The sequence below is a fragment of the Mobula birostris genome, chromosome 1, assembly GCF_030028105.1.
Source record: "Mobula birostris isolate sMobBir1 chromosome 1, sMobBir1.hap1, whole genome shotgun sequence".
In the NCBI taxonomy this organism is placed as follows: domain Eukaryota; kingdom Metazoa; phylum Chordata; class Chondrichthyes; order Myliobatiformes; family Myliobatidae; genus Mobula; species Mobula birostris.
Genome location: NC_092370.1, coordinates 184,716,152 through 184,742,622, shown reverse-complemented (window position 1 = coordinate 184,742,622; position 26,471 = coordinate 184,716,152). Strand labels below are relative to the sequence as shown.

At 39.6% G+C, this 26,471-nt stretch overlaps 1 protein-coding gene across 4 annotated transcripts in view; it reads right to left on the bottom strand.

Moving 5' to 3' along the window:
* Window positions 1-3,117: 3,117 nt before the first annotated feature.
* g2e3 (G2/M-phase specific E3 ubiquitin protein ligase) overlaps window positions 3,118-26,471 on the bottom strand; it is an 80,461-nt gene continuing 57,107 nt past the window's right edge. For all 4 annotated transcript variants that reach the window (XM_072267185.1, XM_072267186.1, XM_072267200.1 and 1 more), the window contains 5 exons: window positions 25,280-25,596; window positions 21,626-21,807; window positions 13,438-13,610; window positions 10,007-10,221; window positions 3,118-5,326 (listed from right to left, as the gene is read on the bottom strand). In XM_072267185.1, the coding sequence (XP_072123286.1) occupies window positions 5,076-5,326; window positions 10,007-10,221; window positions 13,438-13,610; window positions 21,626-21,807; window positions 25,280-25,596 (1,138 nt within the window). In that variant the 3' untranslated portion in view covers window positions 3,118-5,075. The remainder of the gene's footprint in view (window positions 5,327-10,006; window positions 10,222-13,437; window positions 13,611-21,625; window positions 21,808-25,279; window positions 25,597-26,471) is intronic.

Below are 26,471 nucleotides of genomic sequence, written 5' to 3'. Positions count from 1 at the left end.
ATGACGTGGCAACTGCAGGTCGGGCTCCGCGACCCGCCGTAATGATCCTAAAAGCCGGGCTACACGTCAAACACCAGCGTGTACTGAAATTGTCAGAGAAGCTTTAACTTACTCAGACAAGTTATTTCATTTGCACAGATTCGGGGGTAGATGATTGTTTTCCGCATTGGGAAGGACTGGTGGTCACAGCAAACACACGAGTTTCTCTTTAAGAGTGGCTACAAGATTCTGCAGATGGTGGAATCGAAAAACAAATGGAGAAATGCATCGGGTCGAACAGCATCCAGAGCGACTTTTTTTTTGCTTCATATATAGATGCTCCCTATAAGGTTCTTCTAGCGGTATGTTTGGGCCTTGACCCGAAACGTCGACTGTCCATTTCCTTCTACAGATGCTGACTGAGCCAATGTCTTTCAGTTAGTCCTGATGAAGGATCTCAAGCCAAAACGTCGGCTGTACCTCTTCCTAGAGATGCTGCCTGGCCTGCTGAGTTCACCAGCAACTTTGATGTATGTTGCTTGAATTTCCAGCATCTGCAGAATTCCTCGTGTTTGCGAATTCCTCTAGTAGTTTGTCTCTCAACAAAGAGCCTCACAGATAAAAGTTTCCATCTACATCAACCTGCTATTATATAATTGGAGAAAACACCACAAATACTAGAAATTTGAGACAAAAATAGACTCAGAAGTCAAGCATACCGTATCACATGGTTGCATGGTTTCCAACTCAACAATTTAGCCTTCCAATGAGATGTTGAATATTTACTCTTTGCCATAGATGTTGCCTGGCCTGCTGAGTTCAGGCCTTGACCCTTCAGATGGGCTGCCTTTAACCTTCTCCAGTTTACCCAATGGCATTTGGCACACAATATGCCCTCCTTTACACAAGGAAAACTAAATGCTGATCTATTGACCGCTTCACAGGATCATTGCATCCTATCCATGTGGATAACCCTGAATTGCAGTCAATGGAATCTGTGTCCCACTATTAACTCATTTGGAGTTTCTACCCAAGGCACGAAGACTTTAAACTCGGCAGCAAATCACTGCAAAGCTCCTCAGCTGCAACTCATTCCTGGCAAAGGCCACAAGTTAAAACTGACATTAGCTTCAGGTACAGAATCTTATCTGCTGACCATGTGCACTGTTGCCTTCTGGATATATTTAGATTATGCCACTTCTGTGTTTTAGGTACTGAATCCTTGCACTTTGCACTAACATTTTATTAAACAAAAAAATGCTAGAAATTCTCATTCTGCATATGTAAACTTTATTTGAAATCATATAATGCGAATGTTAGTGGTAAATACACAAGTATTTCAGGAGAATATGTAAATAAATGATAATAATTAGATTATCAACAGATAAAGTATAAACTAATGTTAGGATAAAATGGAATTATAGCCAAGCAAACAAAATCATAATGGAATGAGAGGCAGCCTTTAAAGTGCAAAGTTTAAGTGACAGTCTAGCAGGAATATGGAAACTGAGTCATTTTTCAAAGCTCAAAAACCCATGGATGAAGCTCCTTTAGCTTTAGCATCTATAATTATCAAGGGCACAGAAAACATCCAGGAGATCCCATATTGCACAAAGACTTATATTCCACAAGTCTGAGGAGCTCTTGCATGCCTCTTTCTGCTTAAAATAGCCATGAAGCAATCAAAATAATTTAATTCTTTAAATATAAAGCTTCATGATTATTCTTGCCTTATCAAAGGCCATTCACCCCAAGAATTCAAACTGTATGGCTGCCGGACTTTATAGCTAAAGAAAAAAAATCATACCACATCTTGGCCTTGGAGTACAAGAAAAAAAGTAGCCATGATGGACAATTACAGAACCCTGTGGCTGTAATTTACATTTCTGGGAAATATACTTCAAGGATGCAAAGGCATTAGAGTGTGTGTAGAAGAGGATTACTGAAATGATTTTAAGGAAGAAAGAGTGTATTTTGTAGGCAGATTGGGGAACGCGCAGTTATTCCTCTGAAATAGGATAGATTGTGAGATCTTTCAAAGGTACCAAGTTGAGTTGGGCAGTTGAAGCATAGGGATCAAAAACATGGACAAAGAATGAAAATACTTAGCACAAAAGTGGCATGGAAAGACTGATGACGAGAGGCAAAAGTTTAAAAAAAAAACAAGCGCTGAGAAGTTGGGATCTGGAATGTACTTCTCTGGGTAGAATTGGAGGCTGTGTCTATGGTAGCAATCAAATGGTAGTTTGATAAAGGGTTTTAAATGTAAGAAAATGCAGGTCTCTGGGGAGGGTGGAGTAGGATCAAGTTAGATTAATTTTACATGGAACCAAAGGGCCACTCTCCACGCTATAATCATTATGCCAATGAATCATTTAGAGCCCGGCTGTGAGGAGATTTCTTTTTATGGATAAAGACATAACTAAAATACATAATATGAATCCATATTCATGAATCATTCCCTATACTCGAGAAGTCAAATGCAAGTGACAGTGTTGCACAACAGCTAATCCACAAGGGTGTCTCGCAGCTTCCACATTTATGTCACTTAAAATGTACATCCCACTCGACTTTGAACTCTTATCTTTGGCTCCTTCACAATCTTAATATCCAAAGCAAGCTCAAGGAACAGCAGCCCATCCTTTGCCTCAGCATACCTAGACACTCAATTTTGAATTTAATAATTTCAGATAACATTTCCTGCTTGTATCAAAACTAGCCAGTTCTGATGCAAGGTTATCCACTTGTAACTTTAACTCACTTTTTTTCTCTCCACAGACGCTGTGTGATTTACTGAATATTTCCAGCAGCTGTCGTGTTCTGCATCTGAGTTTCAATATTTTTGTTTCCTCTCAATCTTGTTCTCTCACTTTTTAATTTCTGTAAAAGGGAGATCACTCTCAATCGTTAATTCTGGGTCTCATTCCCGAACAGCATTTTCTATTTTTAATTTAAATTTCTACCATTTGTGTTTTTTTCTGCTTTTTAAATGTCAATTAGCTGTAAAATTTCATTTTTGACAGCTTGTGACATAAACAAAATCTTTACATTTAAACATTTCAATCTGTGTTTTAGAAACCAGTTTCAATGGAGGCTTACAAGAAATATAGAAAAAAAAAACTTGAGAACAATTTGGTTCATCGAAAAAAAATGCAACATCCTTTCATTTATTATTTAAGCAAACACAGAGAAACAAGTTCATGTAAGGACACCATCCAGCTATAACTAAAACAATTATACATCACAGATTACAGATGTCTTCACGAATTGAACATTAATAAGTTGATGTTATTACGGTCAGTTTATCCATAATCGACTATTGACTAATTTTGCCAGACAAAAATTACCCAAGAATTCAATGCCATACATATTTTTATTCCAATGAGATTATTACATGTCTACCTTTAACATGTTTTAGCAGTTGTTTTACATTTTTAATTGATAACCAGGTTCTAATATCTCAATTGGTAACCAAGATTCAACTTTCTTGTTATTTCTGCATTAGTCAAATATATGCATTGATAAAAGCACACATCAAACTGAACAATTACACAGTTAATCACTTGGATAAATTATTTAGGATAGATACCTAGTCAAATACAATAGTTTATTTTATTCACAAACAATATTCATTCACATAACAGTTCATTTGTACACATTCAAATTGTTTTTCTGCATTAATTTTATTCACTAATGGTAGTCTTTGTACTGAAAGCTTTCCTCCCTAAATCTTACTATGTCTTTCATACAATTATTTTCTTCAGAAATGGTATATAAATTTTGCTTATTTTGTTTGTTTTCTTTTTCCTGTTTAAATATGCAAAAAACTACAATTACCCACATCTTTTCTCAATGTAAAATGTTAGGGGATTTAGACAAGTTGTCAGAAGGAAAGCACGAATTTAACAAAGTGACATATTTTATGGATTTTGTTCAAATGTAAAAATACATTTGTAATACTGAATCCTTCACCCACTGCTGAAGATCTGAAATCAGGGTTTAAAGAGCAAGCTAAGGAAGACTGTACAACTTGTAAAAGCAGTATTTTTCACAGAAATACATTAAACAAGAACATATTACAATATCAGCACCCAAGGAATCCCCCTTTTTGTTGCCAAACCAAACTATTAATAATACTGTTAAAGGGTTTCATCTTTTGATGGAAATTAAATATATTTATAACAATTCTAAATAGTTTTATTTTTCTAGAGAAGCAAACTAAATGAGTTACCAATATAAAGTAATTTCTATTTACGTTACAACTATAGTCCATCATGGTAGTTATAAGGTCAGAAATAAAATACAAAGTTTATATTTGTTACTGGCAAAACCAGTGAAGAAAATCTTCAAAAAGTCTACATACAAAGCAAAACTTCCAATTCCTCATTTTAAAAGTAAACACAAAACCTTACATATTTTGGTCATCCAAAATATTACTTTGGCAAATTACAATTTACTGCACTTTAGAAAATTTAAATTTCATTTCATTGTAATTTTAAAAAATGCCATCATAAGTGTAAACTTGTTGATGATCTATGTGGGTGTCATATTCAAAGCTATTAAAGAAAACTTCAAACCAGCTAATCAAGTAATTTCATAAGCAAATCTGTATTACATTAATCTAGAAATTGGATAACATTCTGAATATTTAGAAATCAATATATGAACCTCTCAGCTGCTTCAATATTTTATTCCTTCACCTCCTCTGGCAGAGAAAATCAGAATTGCTACTAGAATTTTCACTTAGCCAGAGCTGCCCAAGTAGAGAAATTGTTGTGCTTCAGCAAGATTAGAAACTAATGCAAATATAATTGTTACTGTGTTTCAACATCAAAGTATATTGCAACACAACATGTCAGCAGGGAAACTGACAAAGGCATTAGTCAAGGTTTAAGTTTCTGCTTCCCTTCCTGAACATTCTGCATAAAATAGTTCTCTAAGGAGGAATCATTATCTTTTACATCCTGTAAACTTATTTCAAAACTTCTGCAAGCCACTGCTAAATAACTGGCAATTAAAAACAAAGATTGTAATTTTCTAAAAAGACTGCTAGATAATGTACAAATTTAATAATTGACTTAAGAATATTTACAGCATTACTTTCTTTTTAATTCAGGTGTGTTACAAATAGCAAAATCCATGCATTCTTTAAATTCCTCGTATGTTTTTGACATTGGTAGTTTCAAACAATTGACTGATGTTTGTCCTGTTGGAAATCTGTACTGTACTATTCCATCACTATGCAAGAATTTAATTGAAGGGCGAGGAACATAACTGATGGGTGGAATATTACTTGTGCCAGTTGCAAAACTCAAGGTTCCTTCAAAAGAAGCTTTAGTTTTTCCACCTGAAAAGAAAAACACTGTTAATTCACAAAAATGGTGTGCATTTGAGTGTGGTTCTACTTAACTATTTGGCTAACAGTCCAAATATTCAAAACCAGATCCTTGCTGTTGGTGTTGTTGGAGTGAACACCACAGCTATTTAGCCTGAAACAAAGGGCTCAGGGTTGAGTGCAATAAGTGCAAGCTGCTGCCGGGAATTGGCAACAGTTCTCCATGTCCTTGATTCTTTGGTCTCTCTCATTATCTACTGTTACATGTGATGAAAGCTGTTGTCTCCCCCTCTTCAGCCCTCACCAGCCTATAATAAGAAGCCCGGCTATGGCTGCAGCACCACCTGCCAGTCTACCGAAATCAAACATGTGGATGAATCATTGCTGTGGAAGTACAGACAGTGGTCAGGGATTTCCAGCTAGATACCCAGCGCAGCACTGCTTTAATACTTCTTTGTATAATATTATAATGATCACTATTAGTGCCAGCTTCATGAGCACTAATTCAGGGGAAGGCATTCTGAAGCTATCTTCTCACTTGGGTTTGCCCTCAAGATGAAGAAGGCAGCACTTTACAGCAGTGATTGGACTGCGACCAGTCACTGAGTAGGGTTCATGAGAAAGGAGCGGCCATTGGTGTGAGTGAGCCAGTGTTTGAGTGACTTTGGCTCATCAGGCTTTGGTGAGATCAGGCCTGGGCAAGGTAAACAAGCATCTGGTAGGTTTCTCTTTTTCTTTTTGATTCTTTTTCCTGGTCGGTTAGCCCAAAGTTAGTGCAGTGAGAATGGCTTCCAGGCCAGTGTTTTGTTCTCTGTGTGAGGTGTGGGAATTCTGGGAGACCTCCAGCCTTCCAGATAACCACAACTGCACCAGGTGCACCAAGCTTCATCCCAGAGAAAACTATTAAGGAACTGGAGCTGCAGCTCGATGTCCTTCAGTTCTTATGGGAGAATGAGGAGCTACAGGGAGATAGTCACCCTGGATTGCAGGTGGCAGGTAACTGGGTGACTGCCAGGAGAAGGAAGGGAAATGGGCAGGCAGTGCGGAGTACCCCTGTGGCTGTTCCCCTCAATAATAAGTATACCACTTTGGATACTATTGAGGGGGATGGCGCAGTGACTGGGTCTCTGGCACTGAGTTTGGTGCTGTGGCTCAGAAGAGAAGAGAGGTAAAGAGGACTGCAGTGATAATAGGAGATTCAGAGGAATAGAGACAAGATTCTGTGGGCACAATAGACACACCTGAATAGCATGTTCCCTCCCAGACACCAGGGTCAGAGTAAGCAGCCAGAAGTCTTGGTACACATTGGCACCAATGACGTAGGTAGGATTTATGAAGCTAGGTAGAAAGCTGAAAAACAGGATCTCCAGAGATAGGATTTTTGGCAGATGAACATAGGGCTGAAGAACTGGTGCAGGGGGCATGAGTTCATTGAGATCACTTCTGGATTGCTGGACCGCTGGAAAATGATGCTGGAGAGGTAGTAATGGGGGACAAGGAAATGACGGAGGAAATGAATAAGTATTTTGCATCAGTCTTCACTGTGGAAGACACTAGCAGCATGCCAGAAGTTCAGGAAGGTTCTTGGGAAACTGAAAAGCCTGAAGGTAGATAATTCACCTGGAACAGATGGCAGACACTCCAGGGTACTGAAAGAGATTGTGGGTGTATTAGTAATGACTTTTCAAGAATCAATTAACCTAGCATGGTTCTGGAGGTCTGGAAAATTGCAAATGTCATTCCACTCTTCAAGAAGGGAGAGAGGCAGAAGAAAGGAAATTATAGGTCAGTGGTTGAGAAGATGTTGGAGTTGATTGTTAAGGATGTGGTTTTGGGTTACTTGGAGGCACATGATAAAATAGGCCAGAGTCAGCAAGGTTTCTTCGAGGGAAAATGTAGCCTGACAAATCTGTTGGAATTCTTTGAGAAATAACAAACAGGATAAACAAAGGAGAATTGGCAGATGTGCATTTGGATTTTCAGAAGGTCTTTGACAAGGGGCCACATATGAGCTACTTAACAAGTTAAAAGCCCACAGTATTAATGGAAGATACTAGCATAGATAGAACAATGGCTGATTGGCAGGAGACAAAGTAGGAATAAAGGGAGCTTTTCTGGTTGGCTGCTGGTAACTAGCGTTCCACGAGCGTTGGGACAGTTCCTTATTATGTTATATGTCAATGATTTGGATGATGGAATTGATAGCTTTGTTGCAAAGTTTGCAGACAATGTGAGGATAAGTGGAGGGGCATGTAGTTTTGAGGAGGTTGAGAGGCTACAGAAGGACTTAGATTAGGAGAATGGGCAAAGAAATGGCGGGTGGAATACAGTGTCATGCACTTTGGTAGAAGAAATTAAAGGTTGACTATTTTCTAAATGGAGAAAAAATACAAAAAACTGAGGTGCGAAGGGACTTAGGAGTACTTGTGCAGGAATCCCTAAAGGTTAATTTGCAGGTTGAGTCTTTGATGAGGAAGGCAAATGCAATGTTTGCATTCATTTCAAGAAGGCTAGAATGTAAAAGCAAGGATGTAACATTGAAACTTTATAAAGCACTGGTGAGGCCTCACCAGTATTTTAAGCAGTTTTGAGCCCCCTTATTTTAGAAAGGATGTGCTGAAACTGTTGTGGGTTCAAAGGAGGTTTATGAAAATGATGCTAGGATCAAATTGCTTGTCATATGAAGAGTATCTGATGGTCCTGGGCTTTAATTCACTAGAATTCAGAAGAATGAGGGATGACCGCATTGAAACCTGTCGAATGCTGTAAGGTCTCTATTATAGAGTGGTTGTCGAGAAGATGTTTCTTATGGTGGGGGAGTCTAAGACTACCCTCAGAATAGAGGGGGCATCCTTCTAGAACAGATGAAGGGGTATTTCTTTAGCCAGAAAATGGTGAATCTGTGGAATTCACTGCCACAGGTGGCTGTGGAGGTCAAGTCATTGGATATATTTAAGGCGGATATTGATTAGTCAGGACATGAAGGGACAAGTCAGAAGGTTGGGGCTGAAGGGAAAATGAGAGGAACAAACTCAATGGGCCAAATGGCCCAAGTCTGCTCCTATATCTTATGGTCTTATGAATGCCAAAGAATCACCTACTATACTACATTTTGTTTGCAAGGTGTGTTCATTACTGGTCATTCCGCCATTTATTGTTCACATGCAATTTAGATTTATCCACATTAGTGGCTTTGGAGTCATATAGACAATAGCATGTAAAGTCTTAGGCACATATATACAGTTAGGGTGCCTAAGACTTATGCACATTACTGTATTTGTTAATATGGAGCGGAGAGCAAGTTTGTTTTTCTGGCGGGAGAAAATAATGTTGGGAATGGCGAAGGCTGAGTGCCGCTGGAGGTTGTATGGGACATGTGGCAGAGAAGGAGTGCGAGGGTGGGGAGGGTGTAGCATAGGTGCTGACACACCCAGCCCTGAGACACCAGGCGAGGTCATTTGATTCCAAACAGCTGGTTTATTGATCATAACAAAATGTCTCTGTGGTACTTCTTGCTCCCTCCCTTCTGCTATTCCCAGATATGATTCCACTCTCCCTGCCCCCTTCCCACTTTCAGTCCACAACAGAAACCCACATCAGAATCCGGTTTATCACATTTGTCCTGAAAATGTTTTTTCTTTGCAGCAACAGTACAGTGCAATACATAAAATTACTATGTGGCATGCAAAAGGTGTGAGTGTGTGTGTGTGTGTGTGTGTGTGTGTGTGTATTCAAGACTTTTGTATAGCACTAGATCAGGCTGTGGTAAATTGGAATTTAATGAATCAAGGGAGTTTACAGTACAGCAACCATCTTTTGGTTTCATGCTAATATTTACTATAGTATTTTCCCCCCCAAATGTCAGTTTTATTTAAGTAAAGCTCCAATGATCCAGGGCCCTTTGCATTTTGGTGATGCTGGATTGGCAGACATTTGAAACTACTGGATACTCCTATCAGCTCATCAACATGCTTGAATTCACTTTTTAAGTAAGCTGTATATGATAGTATGAATTTATCTGTGGACTAGTGTGTTAAAGAGAGAATGAGGAAAAACCAGGTGAGTGTAAAGGGAGTGCTGAAGTGCATGAAACCCAGTTTGTTTAAAGGGCAGGTGAACATGACCCCGATGAATCTATACAGAGTATGGGAATGGAACGCTGGTGAGTTAAAAGGAGTAAAGAAATACCGCCTAGGTGAGCCAGATGCAGTGCAATGGGATAGTGGACTATTAGTTTTACTGTACTTGAATTTAAAATTTTCCAGCTCAGATTTTGAATTCATGTCTTGGCATCTTGATCCAGAAACTGAGTGTTGTTCCAATAACATAACCAAATAAATCTCATAAATAAGGATTCCTTTCTGCCATAAACAATGTAGTTTGGCGGAAGAATTTTTCAAATGGTTAAAACTATTTTTTCAAAGATGGGAAAGAATAAACAATAACGAATAATCAGACAACTAATTTATCTAATGTGTAATTCCTTTTGGTGATAAGTGGATTCTCTTCAGAATTTCTTTGTTGTGTTGTAAATTGCAATTACTGTTTTCAACCAATACAGATAATCACCTTGTTTGATACCAACATCATTGCTATTTCAGTTCCCTTTATCAAGAAGATAGTACATAAGTTTGGCTGCACAAATTTTGCTGATAATTGGGTAGTGTGGCAAAAAGTGTAAAATTTTCATACCTTCTACATCTGTCAAATAATCTCTCCAGAAGCTGATGGCTTTAGATTCTGCAATTATTCTGTTACTTCCATTCGGTGAAAAGTTGATGGAGAAAAGGTTTCCAATTATTTCAGCAGATAATTTCTGTGGTTTGTAACACAAAAGTTCAGAGAATTTTTCTGGATAGGTCTGAATACTTTCCAACACACCAAGAACTTTCAATCCTTCACGAAACCTGGAAAGAACCAAATTAAAGATCAAGGTCAAATCGGTTTTGAGAGACAACACGACCTGGACAAAGAAGATCAGAAATAAGTTAAATGAACAGCATAGCAGAAATAGCTCAACATAATGATGCACATAATAAACGGCCAAGTTGTTAACAACGAGGATAAATAAGGCACTGATTCGTTGGTGAATGATTTCTGAAGAATCTAACCTTTCACGCGGAATGCATATCATTTAACCCAGCATTAAAATAAATGCATTTACACACTCTTTAAAATAATGCACAGTTTATTAATTTCATACACTGTAATTTAAGATCTTTTATATAACACACTAAAGTCAATAAAAGGATATAGGCCTGTAAAAATATCTTGTTTTATATGAAAAATATTTCACTGGCCTGGTAAACTAATTCTTAAACCCAAAATAAATACCACATATTTTATAAGATCTGAAGTGCATAGCTTCATACACTGTACACTATTTTAAACATCTGACAACAGGTAGAAGTTGGAACTGATTCCAAATAAAATCAAATTGCAGCACAAGGTTTCATTCACCAATCCAAACTCCTATCAGTCCAGAATCCCATTGCCTTTGCTGACCACTGTTGAATATTATGCCATTTAATATAGTTTTTAACTAAACGCCAATTTTCTTCAACTCATTTTTTGTTTGTAAAACTTCTACAACTTCTACTGGGTTTGTGCATTTACAACATGCGATACTAATCTGGAGGATGGAGGAGGAGAAGATGGCGGTGTGCGCGGCCACTTCGGTGGTGATGTCTGTTATTTGTCAAGTAGGGGACTGTGTACAATTCTGATTTGATGGAGACAGACGTGAGAGTACGGAGGAACATCCGGAGAAACTTCTGAAATGCCCGCTTCGCTGCCACTGTTACTGTGTGGTCCGGAATCTCCGGAGAAGGCCCCGAGTCCACGGCTTTGCTTGTTTTGGCGGCCGGGACAAGGTTGAAGGCACTCAGCAGAGGATGGCGCTCGGGAGGCTGTATCAGAGGGGCTGGTCGGGGGCTCAAAGTTTTCGGACGGACGGACTCAGTGTTGGCTGTTGTCGGGTGCTTCCAATGCATCGGAGTTGTCAGTGCCTGGAGGTTTATGGCAGGGAGTTTCTCCTTTTGCCACCTGCTATCAGGGACTCGGGACTTTAAGACTTTTTTTTACCGTGCCCATGGTCTGTTCTTTATCAAATTATGGTATTGCTTTGCACTGCTGTAACTATATGTTATAATTATGTGGTTCTGTCAGTGTTAGTCTTTGGTTTGTCCTGTTTCTTCTGTGATATCACTCTGGAGGAACATTGTATCATTTCTTAATGCGTGCATGCATTTCTGAATGACAATAAACGAGGACTGAGTGTTCTCATAATCTAATCCAACTAAATCTGATTAGATGGGTTCCCTATGAATTACCATTAACAATCTTGCCTCTCAATATCACAGAAATCTTTATTCCTCATCCCTATCATCATGCTATTTATACACATCAAAAACTTGGCCTCACAAAACATTCGCTATGTTAATCCCATAAGCCCTTTTTCTCCATTCCCCCCACCCAACCATGCTGAGACAAGAAGTCCTAAATAGTGGAAATCAAAACTTTTACAGATCATAGAATTCAACTGGAATTTTATATGTAAAGAATTGCTTCAAAACAAATTCTCTTAAACTAAATTATACAAATGTCACAACAGTTCTTTCATGAAACCATTTAATTTTTTTTTGTGTAGAAGACCATAAAATATAGGAATAGAATTAGGCCATTCAGCACATCAAGTCTGTTCCGCGGTTCAATCATGAATATTTTTTTTAAATCCCAATTTCTCTTCTTCTCCTGGTAATCCTTAATCCCCATCACCAATGAAGAATCTATTAATCCCTGCCTTACACCCAATGACTTGGCCTCCACAGCCCTTTGTGGCAATGAATTCCACAGACTCACCATCCTTTGGCTGAAGAAATTTTAGCTTACCTCAGTTTTAAAGAGTATCCCTTTGTTGAGGCTGTGCCCTCAGACCCTAGACCCACCTACTCATGGAAATACCCTTTATATCCAGGCTTTCCAGTATCTACTCTGTTTCAGTGAGATGACCCCGCCCCTTTGAACTCCATTGAATATATATCCAGAAATATCAAATGCTTCTCCTATGTTAAGCTTTTCATTCTTAGGATCATTTTTGTGAACCTCATCTGGACTCTCCCCAGGCCTAGTACATCCTTCCTTTAAAATTGCTTAAAATTGCTCATAATATTCCAAATGTTGCTTGACCAAAGCATTACAAAACATCAGCTGTAATCATTGCTTTACATTCTAGTCTTCTCAAAATGAATGTTAACACTGTATTTTGTTACAGAATTCCAACAAAAGACTGGAACAGTCCCCACCATAATTATGTGTAATTCTAAAATATTATTAAGAAAACATATGCCAAGCAGACCCACAGCTGATACCATGGAGACTGACAACAAACTATCAAGAACAAATTAAGTATCTATTTGACATTGAGGGAAATTGATGAAAGGATACACATGAAAGACACACATACAATGAAATTTAAAATATATACTTACACCTTACAAATCATGAACCTAATCTGGGATTCAATGATTATTTTATATATAAAATACTAAGTAGATTTAAATTCTGGAGGTTTGAAGCAGTGTACAAAACTTACTTTTTCAAAAAAAAATGTCTGAAGTGCAACTGACGTAAGTATTGATGTCATTTCCCTATGACTAAGGCAATTTAATTTACGAGCTTCTTCGTAATTACTTTGATCAGAAGCACTGTGTAAAGATTGGCTTCCACTTCAGCATAAGTGATACATCTGCATAAAGTTGCTGAACAATAAACTGGAGAGACTAGATTTTATTCTAGTCTTTAAAGATTTAAGAACTAACAAAAAAGGTAGGCCTAGAGGATACAATAGGTTTCAGATTCAACACTGAACTTTCTCTAAATCACCTGGAACTCTGGAAAACTGGGTTATTACCACCTTATCAGGCCTTCTGTCAAATGCAATCTGCTCCACGCCCTGGTGCAAATTGAAAATTGTTGGAGCTTGCAATCAAATACAACTTCTCGCTAAACTCTCATTGAAAATTGCCCAATTCACATTCACAAAACTGCCTAGGCCTCCAATTTTTAGGATATTTTGAATGCTCATTTATACAACTGATAGAAGTACAGAACAAACTGCAAACCTTTCTAAGGGTGAGTGAACTCGATTGATTACGTGAAAGATCAGCACATCTTTTAACAGCAGCTCCTTATCGTCCAGTGACCATACCGGTCTTAAGCATCCAGCTATTGAAAGGTAATCAGCGTTTTCATTGATAAATAGTTTCAACTCTTCCAAGGTTGATGATTCTTTTATCTGAATGTTCAAACATAATAAAGAAATACGTCAAGCATTTAAGCATCAGTTTTTAACCACTGCTTCCTCACCCATAATCATGAATTTTATAAACGTCAAACAGCAGCTTTTAGAAGCAACATGATCTGAAACACTAAGATTGTATTAACTAACTTCATTATACTGCAGTTTTTGGCACTTAGTTTATTTTCCACCTTCCAGTTTTGTTGGTTTATAATTTAAATGAATCAGATGCATGTGTAGCTTCCACATTAAATACTTCCTTACCACACAGCATGAACCCATTTGGCCCATCACATCTATGCCAATGGACATGGCAATTCCATTCTCCCACTAATTTTACTCCCACATTCCCATAAACTTCCCACAACCAAACACAGGTACACACAAGGGTTAATTTACAGTGCCCAATTAATCTACAACTCAGAGAATCTGTAAACTCCACATCAGAGATCAGGATTGAATCAAGGTCACTGGGGAGCTTATGAGCTGCAGCTCTATAAGATGGATGGTTGTATTGACTTATAATATACAATTTAATAACCAAAATGTGGGGCATTGATTGAATTATGATTCAGGGAAGTCAAGATTCTGAATTTACGAGGGGGAAGAACCTTTCTCACTGAGCCATCTGCACAGAATTGCAATACAAGATCTCCTTGGTATGGACAGAGTGATCTAAACTTGCCCACCTCAAAGGAACTGAGGAGCAGCAGAGCCTCCAACAGAAGGTGCAGCACTGAAAACCTGAGCTTAGACATCTTGCAAAGCCCTGCGTGAAGCTGAGAATGTTTCATGATTTTTTTAATGTCTTCATCGTTAAGATGAATAAAAAATTTAATTTATTTTAACTATTTTAGAAGGAATAAAGGACTTAAAGTTGGAGAGCTCCGAGAGAGGAGGTGGCACACAGGTTTGGGAACGAAGTTTAAAAGGGGAAAGCTTCGCGGGATCTCAACTATAACCAGCGCACCAATCGTGAGTTGGACAGCTGGAAGGTTCAGGCGTAAAAGGGAGACACTGCCCAGCGGATGGGTCATCAACAGAGTGGTCTGAGGCAGAGTGGGTAGGGCTTTGGGGAGGTAAGTGGGTTGGTGGGTTTCATTTTTTTTCCCTTGCATTTTTTTTTTGGAGGAATAGAGGGCATGTCCGTAGGGTTAGTACTTTGCTCTGGGTGTCAGATGTGGGAATCCTGGGAACCTTCCAGACTCTCAGATGGCCAGGTGCACCGAACTGCAGCTTCTGAGAGACAGTGTTAGGGATGTGGAGCTGCGGCTCGATGACCTACAGCTTATTAGGGAAAGTGAGCAGGAGATAGATAGGAGTTACAGGGAGTTTGTCACCCCAAGGCTGCAAGAGTTAGATGACTGTCAGGGAAGGGAAGGGAAGTGGTCAGATAGTAGTGAGCACCCCTCTGGCCATCCCCCTCAATAATCATTATCTTGTTTTGGATGCTGTCGAGGGGGATGACCTGACAGAGGACGACCACGGCGATCGGATCTTAGGCACTGAGCCTGGTTCCGTGGTGCAGAAGAGAGAGAAGAAGATAAGGAATACAGTAGTCGTAGGGGATTCAATAGTGAGGGGAATAGACAGGAGGTTCTGTCAGCCTCATCGAGATACCGGCAAGGTGCGTTGCCCCCCCAGGTGTCAGGGTATGGGATGTCTCAGATCGGGTGCAGAGTATTCTGTAATCTGAAGGGAGAGGGTGACCAGTCAGAAGTCTTGGTACACATTGGCACCAATGACATAGGTAGAAAAAGGGAGGAGGACCTGAAGAGAGAATTCAGGAAGTTAGGTAGGAAGCTGAAAAGCAGGACCTCCAGGGTAGTAATCTCAGGATTGCTGCCTATGCCACGGGCTAATGAGCGCAAGAATAGCATGAGCAGGCATAGTTATGCATGGCTAAGAGACTGGTGTAAGGGGCAGGGCTTCGGGTTCCTGGATCATTGGGGCCTCTTCTGGGGGAGGTACGACCTATACTAAAAGGACAGGTTACACCTGAACCTAAAGGGGTCCAAAATCCCAGCAGGCAGGTTTAATAGAGCTGTTAGCCAGGGTTTAAACTAATTTGGCAGGGTGATGGGAACCGGACTGATAGGGCTAAGGAAGGGGAAAACAGAAGATAGCGTACAACAGAGATGATAGAAAGGGCAGGCAGGAGATGAGGCATAATCACAGCCAGTGGGATAAGTTACAGGGCTACCCAACTCCCTGGATAGAGGCGTGGTGCAGTTAAAACAAAAAGCAACAAATACTACACTGCAACACACACAAAATGCTGGTGGAACATAGCAGGCCAGGCAGCATCTATAGGAAGAGGTACAGTCGCCGTTTTGGGCTGAGACCCTTCGTCAGGACTAACTGAAAGAAGAGATAGTAAGTAACCTCTTCCTATAGATGCTGCCTGGCCTGCTACATTCCACCAGTATTTTGTGTGTGTTGCTTGAATTTCCAGCATCTGAAGATTTCCTCGTGTTTGCGTTTTTAAATACTGGACTGAAAATGTTATATTTGAATGCACACAGCATAAGAAATAAAATGAACAATAATGAAATTCAGCTACAGATTGGCAAGTATGACGTTGTGGCCATCTCTGAAACTTGGCTAAAGGATGGCTGCCATTGGAAGCTGAATGTCCAAGGATATCTGGTGCATCAGAAAGACAGGTTAGTAGACAGAGAGGGTGATGTGGCCTTGTGTATAAGAAATAATATTAAATCATTGGAAAGGGAAGGTGTAGAGTCTCTATGGGCTGAATTAAGAAATGACAAGGGTAGAAGGACCCTAATGGCAGTTGTACACAGGCCTCCAAACCGCAGCCAGGATGTGGATTACAAATTACAGCAGGAGATAGAAAAGGCATGTCAAAAGGGCAAAGTCATGATAATTGTTGGGGATTTTAACATGAAAATGGATTGGGAAAAACCAGGCCAAGACTGGACCTCGAGAGAGAGAATTTATAGAATGTCTAAGGGATGGCTTTTTAGAACAGCTTTCTGTTGAACCCACGAGGGGATCGGCTGCACTGGATTGGGTGTTGTGCAATGATCTGGAGGTGATAAGAGAGCTTGAGGTTAAGGAACCCTAAGGGAACAGTGATCACAATGTGATCAAGTTCACTTTGAAATTTGAGGAGAAACTAAATTCCAATGTGTCAGTATTTCAGTGGAATAAAGGAAATTACAATGACATGAGAAGGGAACTGGCCAAGATTGACTGGAAAGAGACACTAGCAGGAAGGACAGCAGAACAGCAATGGCAGAAGTTTCTGCGAAAAATGAAGGAAGTACAAGACAGATATATTCCAAATAAGAAGAAATTTTTGAATGGAAGAAGGACACTACCGTGGCTGACAAGTGAAGTCAGAGCCAAAGTAAAAGCAAAAGAGATGACATAGAAGGAAGCTAAAGCCAGTGGGAAGATAGAAGATTGGGAAGCTTATAAAAACTTGCAGAAAGAAACTAAGAAGGTCATCAGGAAGGAAAAGATGAATTATCAAAGATACTAAAAGCTTTTTCAAGTATATAAAGGGTAAAAGAGAGTTGAGGGTAGATATAGGACTAATAGAAAATGACACTGAAGATATTGTAATGAGAGACGCAGAGATGGCAGAGGAACTGAATGCGTATTTTGCATCAGTCTTCACAGTGTAAGACATCTATAGTATACCGGACATTCAAGAGTGTCAGGGAAGTGAAGTATGTGCAGTGAAAATTACGACTGACAAGGTGCTCAGGAAGCTTAATGGTCTGAGGGTGGAGATATCTCCTGAACCTGATGGAATGCACCCTTGGGTTCTAAAGGAAGTAGCTGGAGAGATTGCAGAGGCATTAACAATGATCTTTCAATAATTGATAGATTCTGGCATTGTACCGGATGACTGGAAAATTGCAAATGTTACCCAGCTATTTAAGAAGGGTGGGAGGCAGCAGAAAAGAAATTACTAACCTGTTAGCTTGACATCAGTGGTTGGGAAGTTGTTGGAATCGATTGTTAGGGATGAGATTACGGAGTACCTGGAGGCACATGACAAGATAGGCCAAAGACAGCATGGTTTCCTGGAAGGAAAATCCTGCCCGACTAACCTACTGCAATTTTTTGAGGAAATTACAAGCAGGGTAGACAAAGGAGATGCAGTAGCTGTGGTGTACTTGGATTTTCAGAAGGCCTTTGACAAGGTGCTGCACATGAGGCTGCTTAGCAAGATAAGGGCCTATGGAATTACAGGGAAGTTACTAGCATGGGTGGAGCATTGGCTGATTGGCAAAAAAACAGAGAGTGGGAATAAAAGGATTCGATTCCGGTTGCCTGCCAGTTACTAGTGGCAAAAAAACAGAGAGTGGGAATAAAAGGATCCTATTCCGGTTGCCTGCCAGTTACTAGTGGAGTTCCACAGGGGTCGGTGTTAGGACTGCCAACTTTTACGATCTATATCAATGATTTGGACTATGGGATTAATGGATCTGTGGCTAAATTTGCCAAGGATACAAATGGGCAAAGAAGTGGCAAATGAAATACAATGCTGGAAAGTATATGGTATATGGTCATGCACTTTGGTGGAAGAAATAAATAAATTTTGATGGGAGAGAATTCAAAATGCAGAGATGCAAATGGATTTGGGAGTCCTTGTGCAGGATACCCTAAAGGTTAACCTCCACATTGAGTCGGTGGTGAAGAAAGCAAATGCAATGTTGGCATTCATTTCTAGAGGTATAGAATAAAAAAAGGAGGAATGTAATGTTGAGGCTCTATAAGGCTCTCTTGAAACCACACTTAGTATCATGCGCAGTTTTGGGGTCCTTATTTTAGAAAGGATATACTGACACTGGAGAGGGTTCAGACAAGATTCACGAGAATGATTCCAGGAATGCAAGGGTTACAGTATGAGGAACGTCTGGCAGCTCTTGGGCTGTATTCCCTGGAGTTCAGGAGAATGAGGGGGGATCTCATAGAAACATTCCAAATGTTAAAAGACCGGAATAGATTAAATATGGTAGGGGAGTCCAGGACAAGAGGACTTCAGGATTGAAGGACATACACTCAGAACAGAGATGCGGAGAAATTACTTTAGTCAAAGGGTGGTAAATCCGTGGAATTTGTTGGCATGAGCGGCAGTGGAGGCCAAGTCATTGGGTGCATTTAAGGCAGAGATAGACAGGTTCTTGATTAGCCAGGGCATCAAAAGGTATGGGAAGAAGGCAGGGGAGTGGGGATGACTGGAAGAATTTGATCAGCCCATGATTGAATGGTGGAGCAGATTCGATGGGCCGAATGGCCTACTTCTGCTCCTATATCTTATCGTCTTATGGTTTTAAATAGTCAAAATTAAAAACATGAACTAAAAGCGAGAATAATGAAAAATATAGCACTGTATTCCACAATAAACCACTAGGTTCTCAGGCCCTAAGTCAGGTCTAACCTGAAGCTCCTTTAATTGTCTCTACATGGAGAGGAACAATGGAGCACATTAAGATATTCGGTGGGTTGAGTATTTTTGTTCAGAAAAGCCATCATTTGCAATTAAGATTCAGCCCAATAATTTCTACCCCTCCCACATTCCATACTATATTGAAAATCAAAAGAATGGATAAAAAAGTTACTCTTGGGTTTACATGCACACAGTATTGCTCTTAGACTAGTCAGACATTTTGCCCTCCCTCTTTGTGGCAAGTACTTATAATTCAGAACTGAACAGCAGCGAGTTGAGGACCTGTTGCTGATATGCATATTTTTCAAGACAGATCCAATTTAGAAATATTTCCAGTTTTAAAACACATAACATTTGCATCACAACAATAATAATAAACACAAGAGATTCTGCAGATGCTGGAAATCTAGGGCAACACACACAAAATGCTGGAGGAACTTAGCAGGTCAGGCAGCATCTATGGAAATGAATAACAGTTGATGTTTCGGGTCAAGGGGTTTCATCAGGACCGTAACGGAAAAGTGAAGAAGCCAGAATACAAAGGTGGGGGGAGGGGGAAGGTCTACAAGCTGGAAGGTGATAGGTGAAGCCAGGTGGGTGGGAGAGATTAAGCAAGAAGCTGGGAAGAAAACAGAAAAGGTAAAGGGCTGAAAGGAGAGGAAAGTGGACCACAGGAAAAAGGGAAGGAGGAGGGACACCAGGGGGAGGTGATAGGCAGGTGAGAAGAGAAAGTGTGAGAAGGGGTCCAGCATGGGGGGAATTAGAAAGAGGAAAAGGGAAGGGGGATACTTGAAGTTGGGGAAATCGATGTTCATGCCATCAGGTTGGAGGCTACCCAGATGGAATATGAGGTGTTGCTCCTCCAACCTGAGAGTGGCCTCATTGCAGCAGTAGAGGAGGCCATGCATCGACATGACAGAATGCGAAAAAGGATTGGAATTAAAATGGTTGGGCACCTGGAAATCCGGCTTTTTGAGGATGGAGCAAAGCTGCTCGACAAAACAAATCCCCAATCTATGTCAGGTCTCGCCAATGTAAAGGAGGCCGCATTGGAAGTGCTGGACGTCCCCAACAAATTCACAGGTAATGTGCTGCCTCATCTGGAAGGACTGTTTGGGGCACCGAATGGAGGTGAGGGAAGAGGTGAATGGACAGGTGTAGCACTTTTGCTTGCAGGGATAAGTGGCAGGAGAGAGTTAGTGGGGAGGGACAAAAGAATCACAGAGGGAGCAATCCCTGAGGAAAGTAAGGGGGGGGGGAGAATGGAGTAAAGATGTCACTAAAGGCAGAAATTGCAGAGAATGATGGCTGGGTCCGGAGGCTCACGGGGTGGTCAGTGAGAACAAAAGTAACTCTATCCCTGTTCTGATGGTGGGAAAATGGGGGGAGATCAGATGTTCGGGAAGTGGAGGAAATGCCAGTGAGATCAATATCAATGGAGGAGGAAAGGAAACCCCATTGTTTGAAGGAGGAGGACATTCCTGATGTCCTGAAGTAAAGTCACATCCTAGGACCAGACACAGCAGAGACAAAGGAACTGAGAAAAGGGAAAGGCATTTTTTTTTTTAAATAACAGGAGACATGGTGGGAACATTATAGTCAAGATAGCTGTGGGAGTGGGTAGGTTTATAATATATCCGTAGACATTCTGTCTCCAGTGATTAAGTCAGAGAGATTGATACAGCGGATAGGTGTCAGAAATGGACCAAGTGAACCAAGGGCAAGTTGGAAGTTGGAGGCAAGTTGGTGAAATTGACAAGCTTAGCATGGGTGCACGAAGGACCACTAATGAGGTCGTCAATGCAGAGGAGAAAGATTTGGGGAGCATTACCAGGGAAGTCTTGGAACATACACTGTTCCACATAGCCAACAAAAAGGCAGGCATAGCTGGGGTCCATGCACGTACCCATGGCTAGACCTTAGTTTGGAGAAAATGAAAGAAGCTGAAGGAGAAAGTGGGTGGCATTAAAAAAGAAATAGTTGAGTTCGAGGACCAGTTCTGCCAGACTGAGGAGGGTGATGCTGGAGGGAAACTGGTCATGTCTGTTTTCAAGAAAGAAGTGGAGAGCTTTAAGGCCTTCTTGAAGGAGGATAGAAATGTATGGGGTCTAGAGATCCATGGTGAAAATGAGGCAAACAGTGCCAGGGAAATGAAAGTTGTTGAGGAGATTAAGAGCATGTGAAGTGCCACAGGTGTAGGTGGGAAGGAACTGAACCAAGAGGGATATAATTGAGTCATGGTTTGCAAACAAGTTCAGTGGAGCAGGAGCAGGCGCAGGCAGAAACAGTGAGCCTATTCGCAATGAAGCTCTTTTCCTTAGAACATTGCCTCAATTGCATGATTCCTTTTCTCCACATTTTCTACAAAAAAGTTTTCTTTGGGAAGACCAATCAAATTTTATCAAACAATTTTATTTGATGGGCTTAAGCCCATTAGAAATTTTATTTAACTCATTTCATTTATACATAGTCAATATTTATAATTCAAGATTGATTCACATCTCAAGATTTCCTTTTGGGAAAAAAAACATGTGCTCAGAGACTGCCCTTGACCATAGGGTTTAAAAGTAGTTCATGATTTTACCTTTATGATCTTTTGTGTTATCTCAAATGATGCCACGTCTTCTATACTTGGCTCAGTTATCTCTGGTCCATAGGCCAGACAATTAAATAGTGTTCTGGATAAGAAGTTTGGTGACGGACCACCATGAACTAAGGATAGTGCAATCATTCGTCCAGCCTCATAATACCAGTCCAACCTAAGAGCTACATAAAGAAATGAACATAAATATATAGACTTATATCTTCTAATGCACTCAGATTAGGAGGATAAACAACCAAAAATTCCACTCAATATATTCCATCACACCAGCTACTACACTTAAAACATCAATACTTGGACATGAAAACTTTGGAACTTCCCAAGGTGGCAATAAATGATGTACAAATACAATATATTTATTTAAATTGATTCAATTTCCTAATTATCAAGAATTCCAGACATATAGCAGCAACTTGGAAGAATAAGCCTCTTATTTTTAAATTTGAATGATTTGAAATCAAGGAAGCAAGCTACTCTTAAATGAGTATTTATTCTTCTGTGCATTAAAAACAAGACAACTTCTACATCACTGATATGTATTCCCACGGCAGACAATTTGCTTTACATTGTTTCAAAACAAGCTTTGTTGCTAATTGCCTGCAGTACCAGATGTTGAACTATGTGCTACTGTAATGAAGAAAACAAAGAAATAACACCATTTGATACAAATCATTTTTCTACTTCAATAGAATAAGATAGCAGGAGGATGGGAGCCAGAACACCACGTCAGAAAGTGGAGGGATGCAGAGGAAGATAGATGAGAGGGCCAGCAAAGAGAGGCAGGAGCAAAGTAATGGATTTGATGGGACAAACAGTTTAATACTAGGAAAATATGGCTAAAGGAGCATGGGTCAGTACTGTATATGGAACTATGATGTTGTGGCCATTACAGAGACTTAATTGAGAGAGGAACAGGAATGAACGCTTACTGTACCAGGATGGTAAGTGCTGGTGGGAGGGGGGTAAGAAAAAATAGTCTTACTTCTAATCAGGGACAATATCACAGCTGCATTCAGAGGGAGCATAATGGAAGGCTCGTCCACTGAATCTATATAGGTAGAACTCAAAAATAGAAAGGGTGCAATCACTGATGACATTGTGCTACAGACCCCCACCACACCCCCCAATAGCCACTGGGACATTGAAGAACAGATATGCAGGCATATTAAGGAAAGATTTAAAAACAATAGGGTTGTTATGGGGGACTTCAACTACCCCAATATAAACTGGGATCTTTTTATGCAAGGAGTTTACATGGGGCAGAATTCGTTAGTTGCACCCAGGAGGGTTTCTTACAACAATATGTAGATGTTCCATCAAGAAGAGGGGCTGCACTAGATCCGATATTGGGTAATGAGCCTGGTCAGGTGAGCAATCTTTCAATGGGTGAGCAATTAGAGAACAGTGATCACAACTCCTTAAGTTTTAAGATTGCTATAGACATATACAAGTATGGCCCTTGTAGGACAGTATTAAATTAGAACAGGGCAAATTACAAGACATTAGATAGGAACTATGGAGTGTTAATTGGGAACAGCTGTTTTAGGTAAGTCCACATCTAACACATAGAGGGTGTTTAAAGACCAACTGCACAGAGTGCGGGACAGGTACAGTATGTTCCAGTAAGGAGGAAATACAAGGATGGCAAGGTAAGAGAACCTTGGATGTCAAAGGAGGTGATGAATTTAGTCAAGAAATAGGATGTAAGCTCAGGAAGCTAGAATCAAACAGAGCATTAGAGGATTATAAAGAAGACAGAAAAGAACTCAAGAAGGGAATTAGGAAAACCAGGAGGGGTAAAGAAAATTTCTTGGGAATTAGGATTAAAGAGAATTCCAAGGCATTTTATACATACATCAGGAGCAAGAGGATGACTAGGGAAAGGGTGCTACTACTCAATGACAAAAGTGGGAACATTTGCTTGGATGCGAAGGATGTGCTTGAGGTCCTTCACATTAGTATTTGTCGAGAAGGATGTGGAGGATAGGGAGATCAGTGGGAGAGTATTAATATGCTAGGAAATGTTGAAGTAAAGGAGGAAGTAGTGTTGGGTCTCTTAAAGAAGCATTAAGTCCCTAGGGCTTGCTGCGATATACTTCAGTTTATTGAGAAAGGCAAGAGAACAGCGGGATAAAGGAGCCAGTACACTGTTAAGGGCAAGACATTTAAAAATGCTGATGAGTAAAGGGATGTTGGGGTCCAAGTTCACAGCTCCCTGAAAGTGGCTACACAGGCTGATAAGGTGGTTAAGAAAGTACATGTCATGTTTGCCTCTATTAGTCAAAACTCATCAAGCTATATTGCAGCTTTATAGAGCTCTGGTTAGGTTGCAAATGGAATTGCATACAGTTCTGGTCACCCATATAATAGGGAGGATGTTGAGTTTGGAGAGGGTGTAGAAGAGATTTACTAGAGGGCATGTGGCATAACAAGAGGTTGAACAAACCTAAGTTGTTTTCTCTGGAACAGTGGAGGCTGAGGTGAGATCTGATAAGAGGTTCATAAGATTATGAGGGGTATAGATAGAGTAGACAGACAGCATCTTTTTCCCAGGGTACTTCCCAGAGGGCATGCATTTAAAGTGAGGGAACAATTTTAAAGATGTTAGAGGCAAGTTTTGTTTAATTTACCTGGGTTGGTGGTAGACGCAGATACATTTGGGACTTTCAAGACATTTAAATACACACGTGAATATGAAGAAAATGGAGGGATATGGACACTGTGTGGGAATAAAGGATTTGTTTAGTTGTCCATTTGATTTCTAATTTATTTGGATTGGCAGAATGTTGTGGGCTGAAGGGCCTGTTCTATGCTCCATGTTCTATACCCAACCAACAATTGTTCCCCTAGCACAACAAAAATACTCAAGAAATCTAGTAAGTATAATGTCATAGAAACATTATATACAATGTAGATTTACTGAGATTACAAGAGAGTGAATTCCCTTAAGATGTTGTATTGTTAGAGAAAACGAATGTTTAAATATTAGTTTTGGTTAACCATCATTAAAATCTGAGGCAAAACCTGCCATTTTAGTTTAATATTTGTATCCTTCTATTTGTTATCAGGAAAAAATTATGAAAAGCAAAATTACATCACAATGCAAAACTAGCACTTAATTTTAGACTTCTCAGATTTTATACATTGTAATTGGTTAACAAACATTCTGCATCCTAATGCAATGAAATCATTGTTCTTCTGAGGCTTCCTCTTTCTTACATGACAGTACATTTTCATTGACTTTCACAAGTATCCATCTTAGTGGACAAACTGAGCATGCAATAATTGTGAAAGAGCATAATGAAGGATATTCAAACTGACATGGATATCAAAAAGGATATGCTCTGTTGTACTTGATACTTAAGAGGTTGCTATTTGAGATCCATAAAGTTTCAGTTTACCTGTCGAAATATAATTCTACAATGAATTTAAAGTTCATTTCCATTTAACAGTGAATTGTAGAGCCACTCGGGTATTTTATTAGGATCTGATTTTGGGCAAAACGTCCAAGCAAAAGTCAACTCAAATTACAACTAATGTTAATTCTTCATCTTTTCTTGTACAACATGAAAATCAAATGGTAAAACAAAAAAAATAAAGACCACATCCATGAATTATATGTGAAAAATGTCTAACCTTGAGAATTGAGAGTTAAGTTCTTTGAGGTAATCAGACCATCAAATAGAGTTGAATTCTGAAGATGATGCATGAGCAAATTAAAGAAATCACGAAGAGGGTTTTCAATGTCAGGCATTTCTTGAGGTTTTCCAGCCTTATCTGAATATTGAATACAAATTGTGCTGGCAGGATTAAATACTTTTCTTTTCATCTCTCTCAAAGCTCCTTCCCAGATGTTTGTTCTGTCAACTTTGATTCTTGAGATGACATTCGATTTGATTTGCGACCTTAATTCCTTCAAAATGCTTGCAAGAGGTCTTGCTGCAAATATTTGGCTGTTAAAAAAAATATTTGCAAGTTTGAAGTTGGTAAAGTAACTATGTCTCATCATGTATTATTTCATGAAATACTCTGCAACTCCTTAGTAAGTCTTTTAACATTTTACAACTTAAAATATCAAAAGTGAAAGATATCCTAATGACCAATAGTCTTTAGCTCCAAACAGATCACAAGTTTAACCTTTAAGTCAAGAAACAATTAAAACAGAAATTTAGGACCTTAAACTCACTGATGGAATGAAATGGCTAACAAGGGGATTGAAGTTCTCCTGAAGTAATGAAGCTTTACCCTTCCTTCAACCAGTCCTTGCCTCTCCAAGGAGATTACATAACTTCAGCAAAGAAAAATCTAGTCCTAATGCTCAGTTAAATTCAAACTCTACCCTAAAACTTCTTTACAAATCAAGTCTCTCTAGTTAGTGTGATAGTAGCTAAATGTAATATACTTCAGAGAGATTATTTCTATCACTGAAAGCGTTATTTTCATCAAAATTTCTTCTGCAAAGGATATTCTGATTATTACTTACCCTGGGGAGAACTGAGCCATGTTTGCTTACTGCTTTACATTTCACAGAACTAGAATCCATAATTTTGTGCATTCCAAATGTGGGTGAATTGTCTCAGAAATAAATACCAAAATTTTAAAATACCATTGACGCTGTAAAATATCAGTTGCTGATTATGCTTGGGAAAAATTAATAGTAGGTAGAAGGACTTAGACTGGTTAATAACCCAACAGGCAAAGCTTAATTTTTAGTGTCTAAGTTTTTGCATTGTAGGGGAATTAAGGGTTATGGGGGTAAGGCAGATAGGTGGAGATGAGTCCATGGCCAGATCAGCCATGATCTTATCGAATGGTGGAGCAGGCTCGA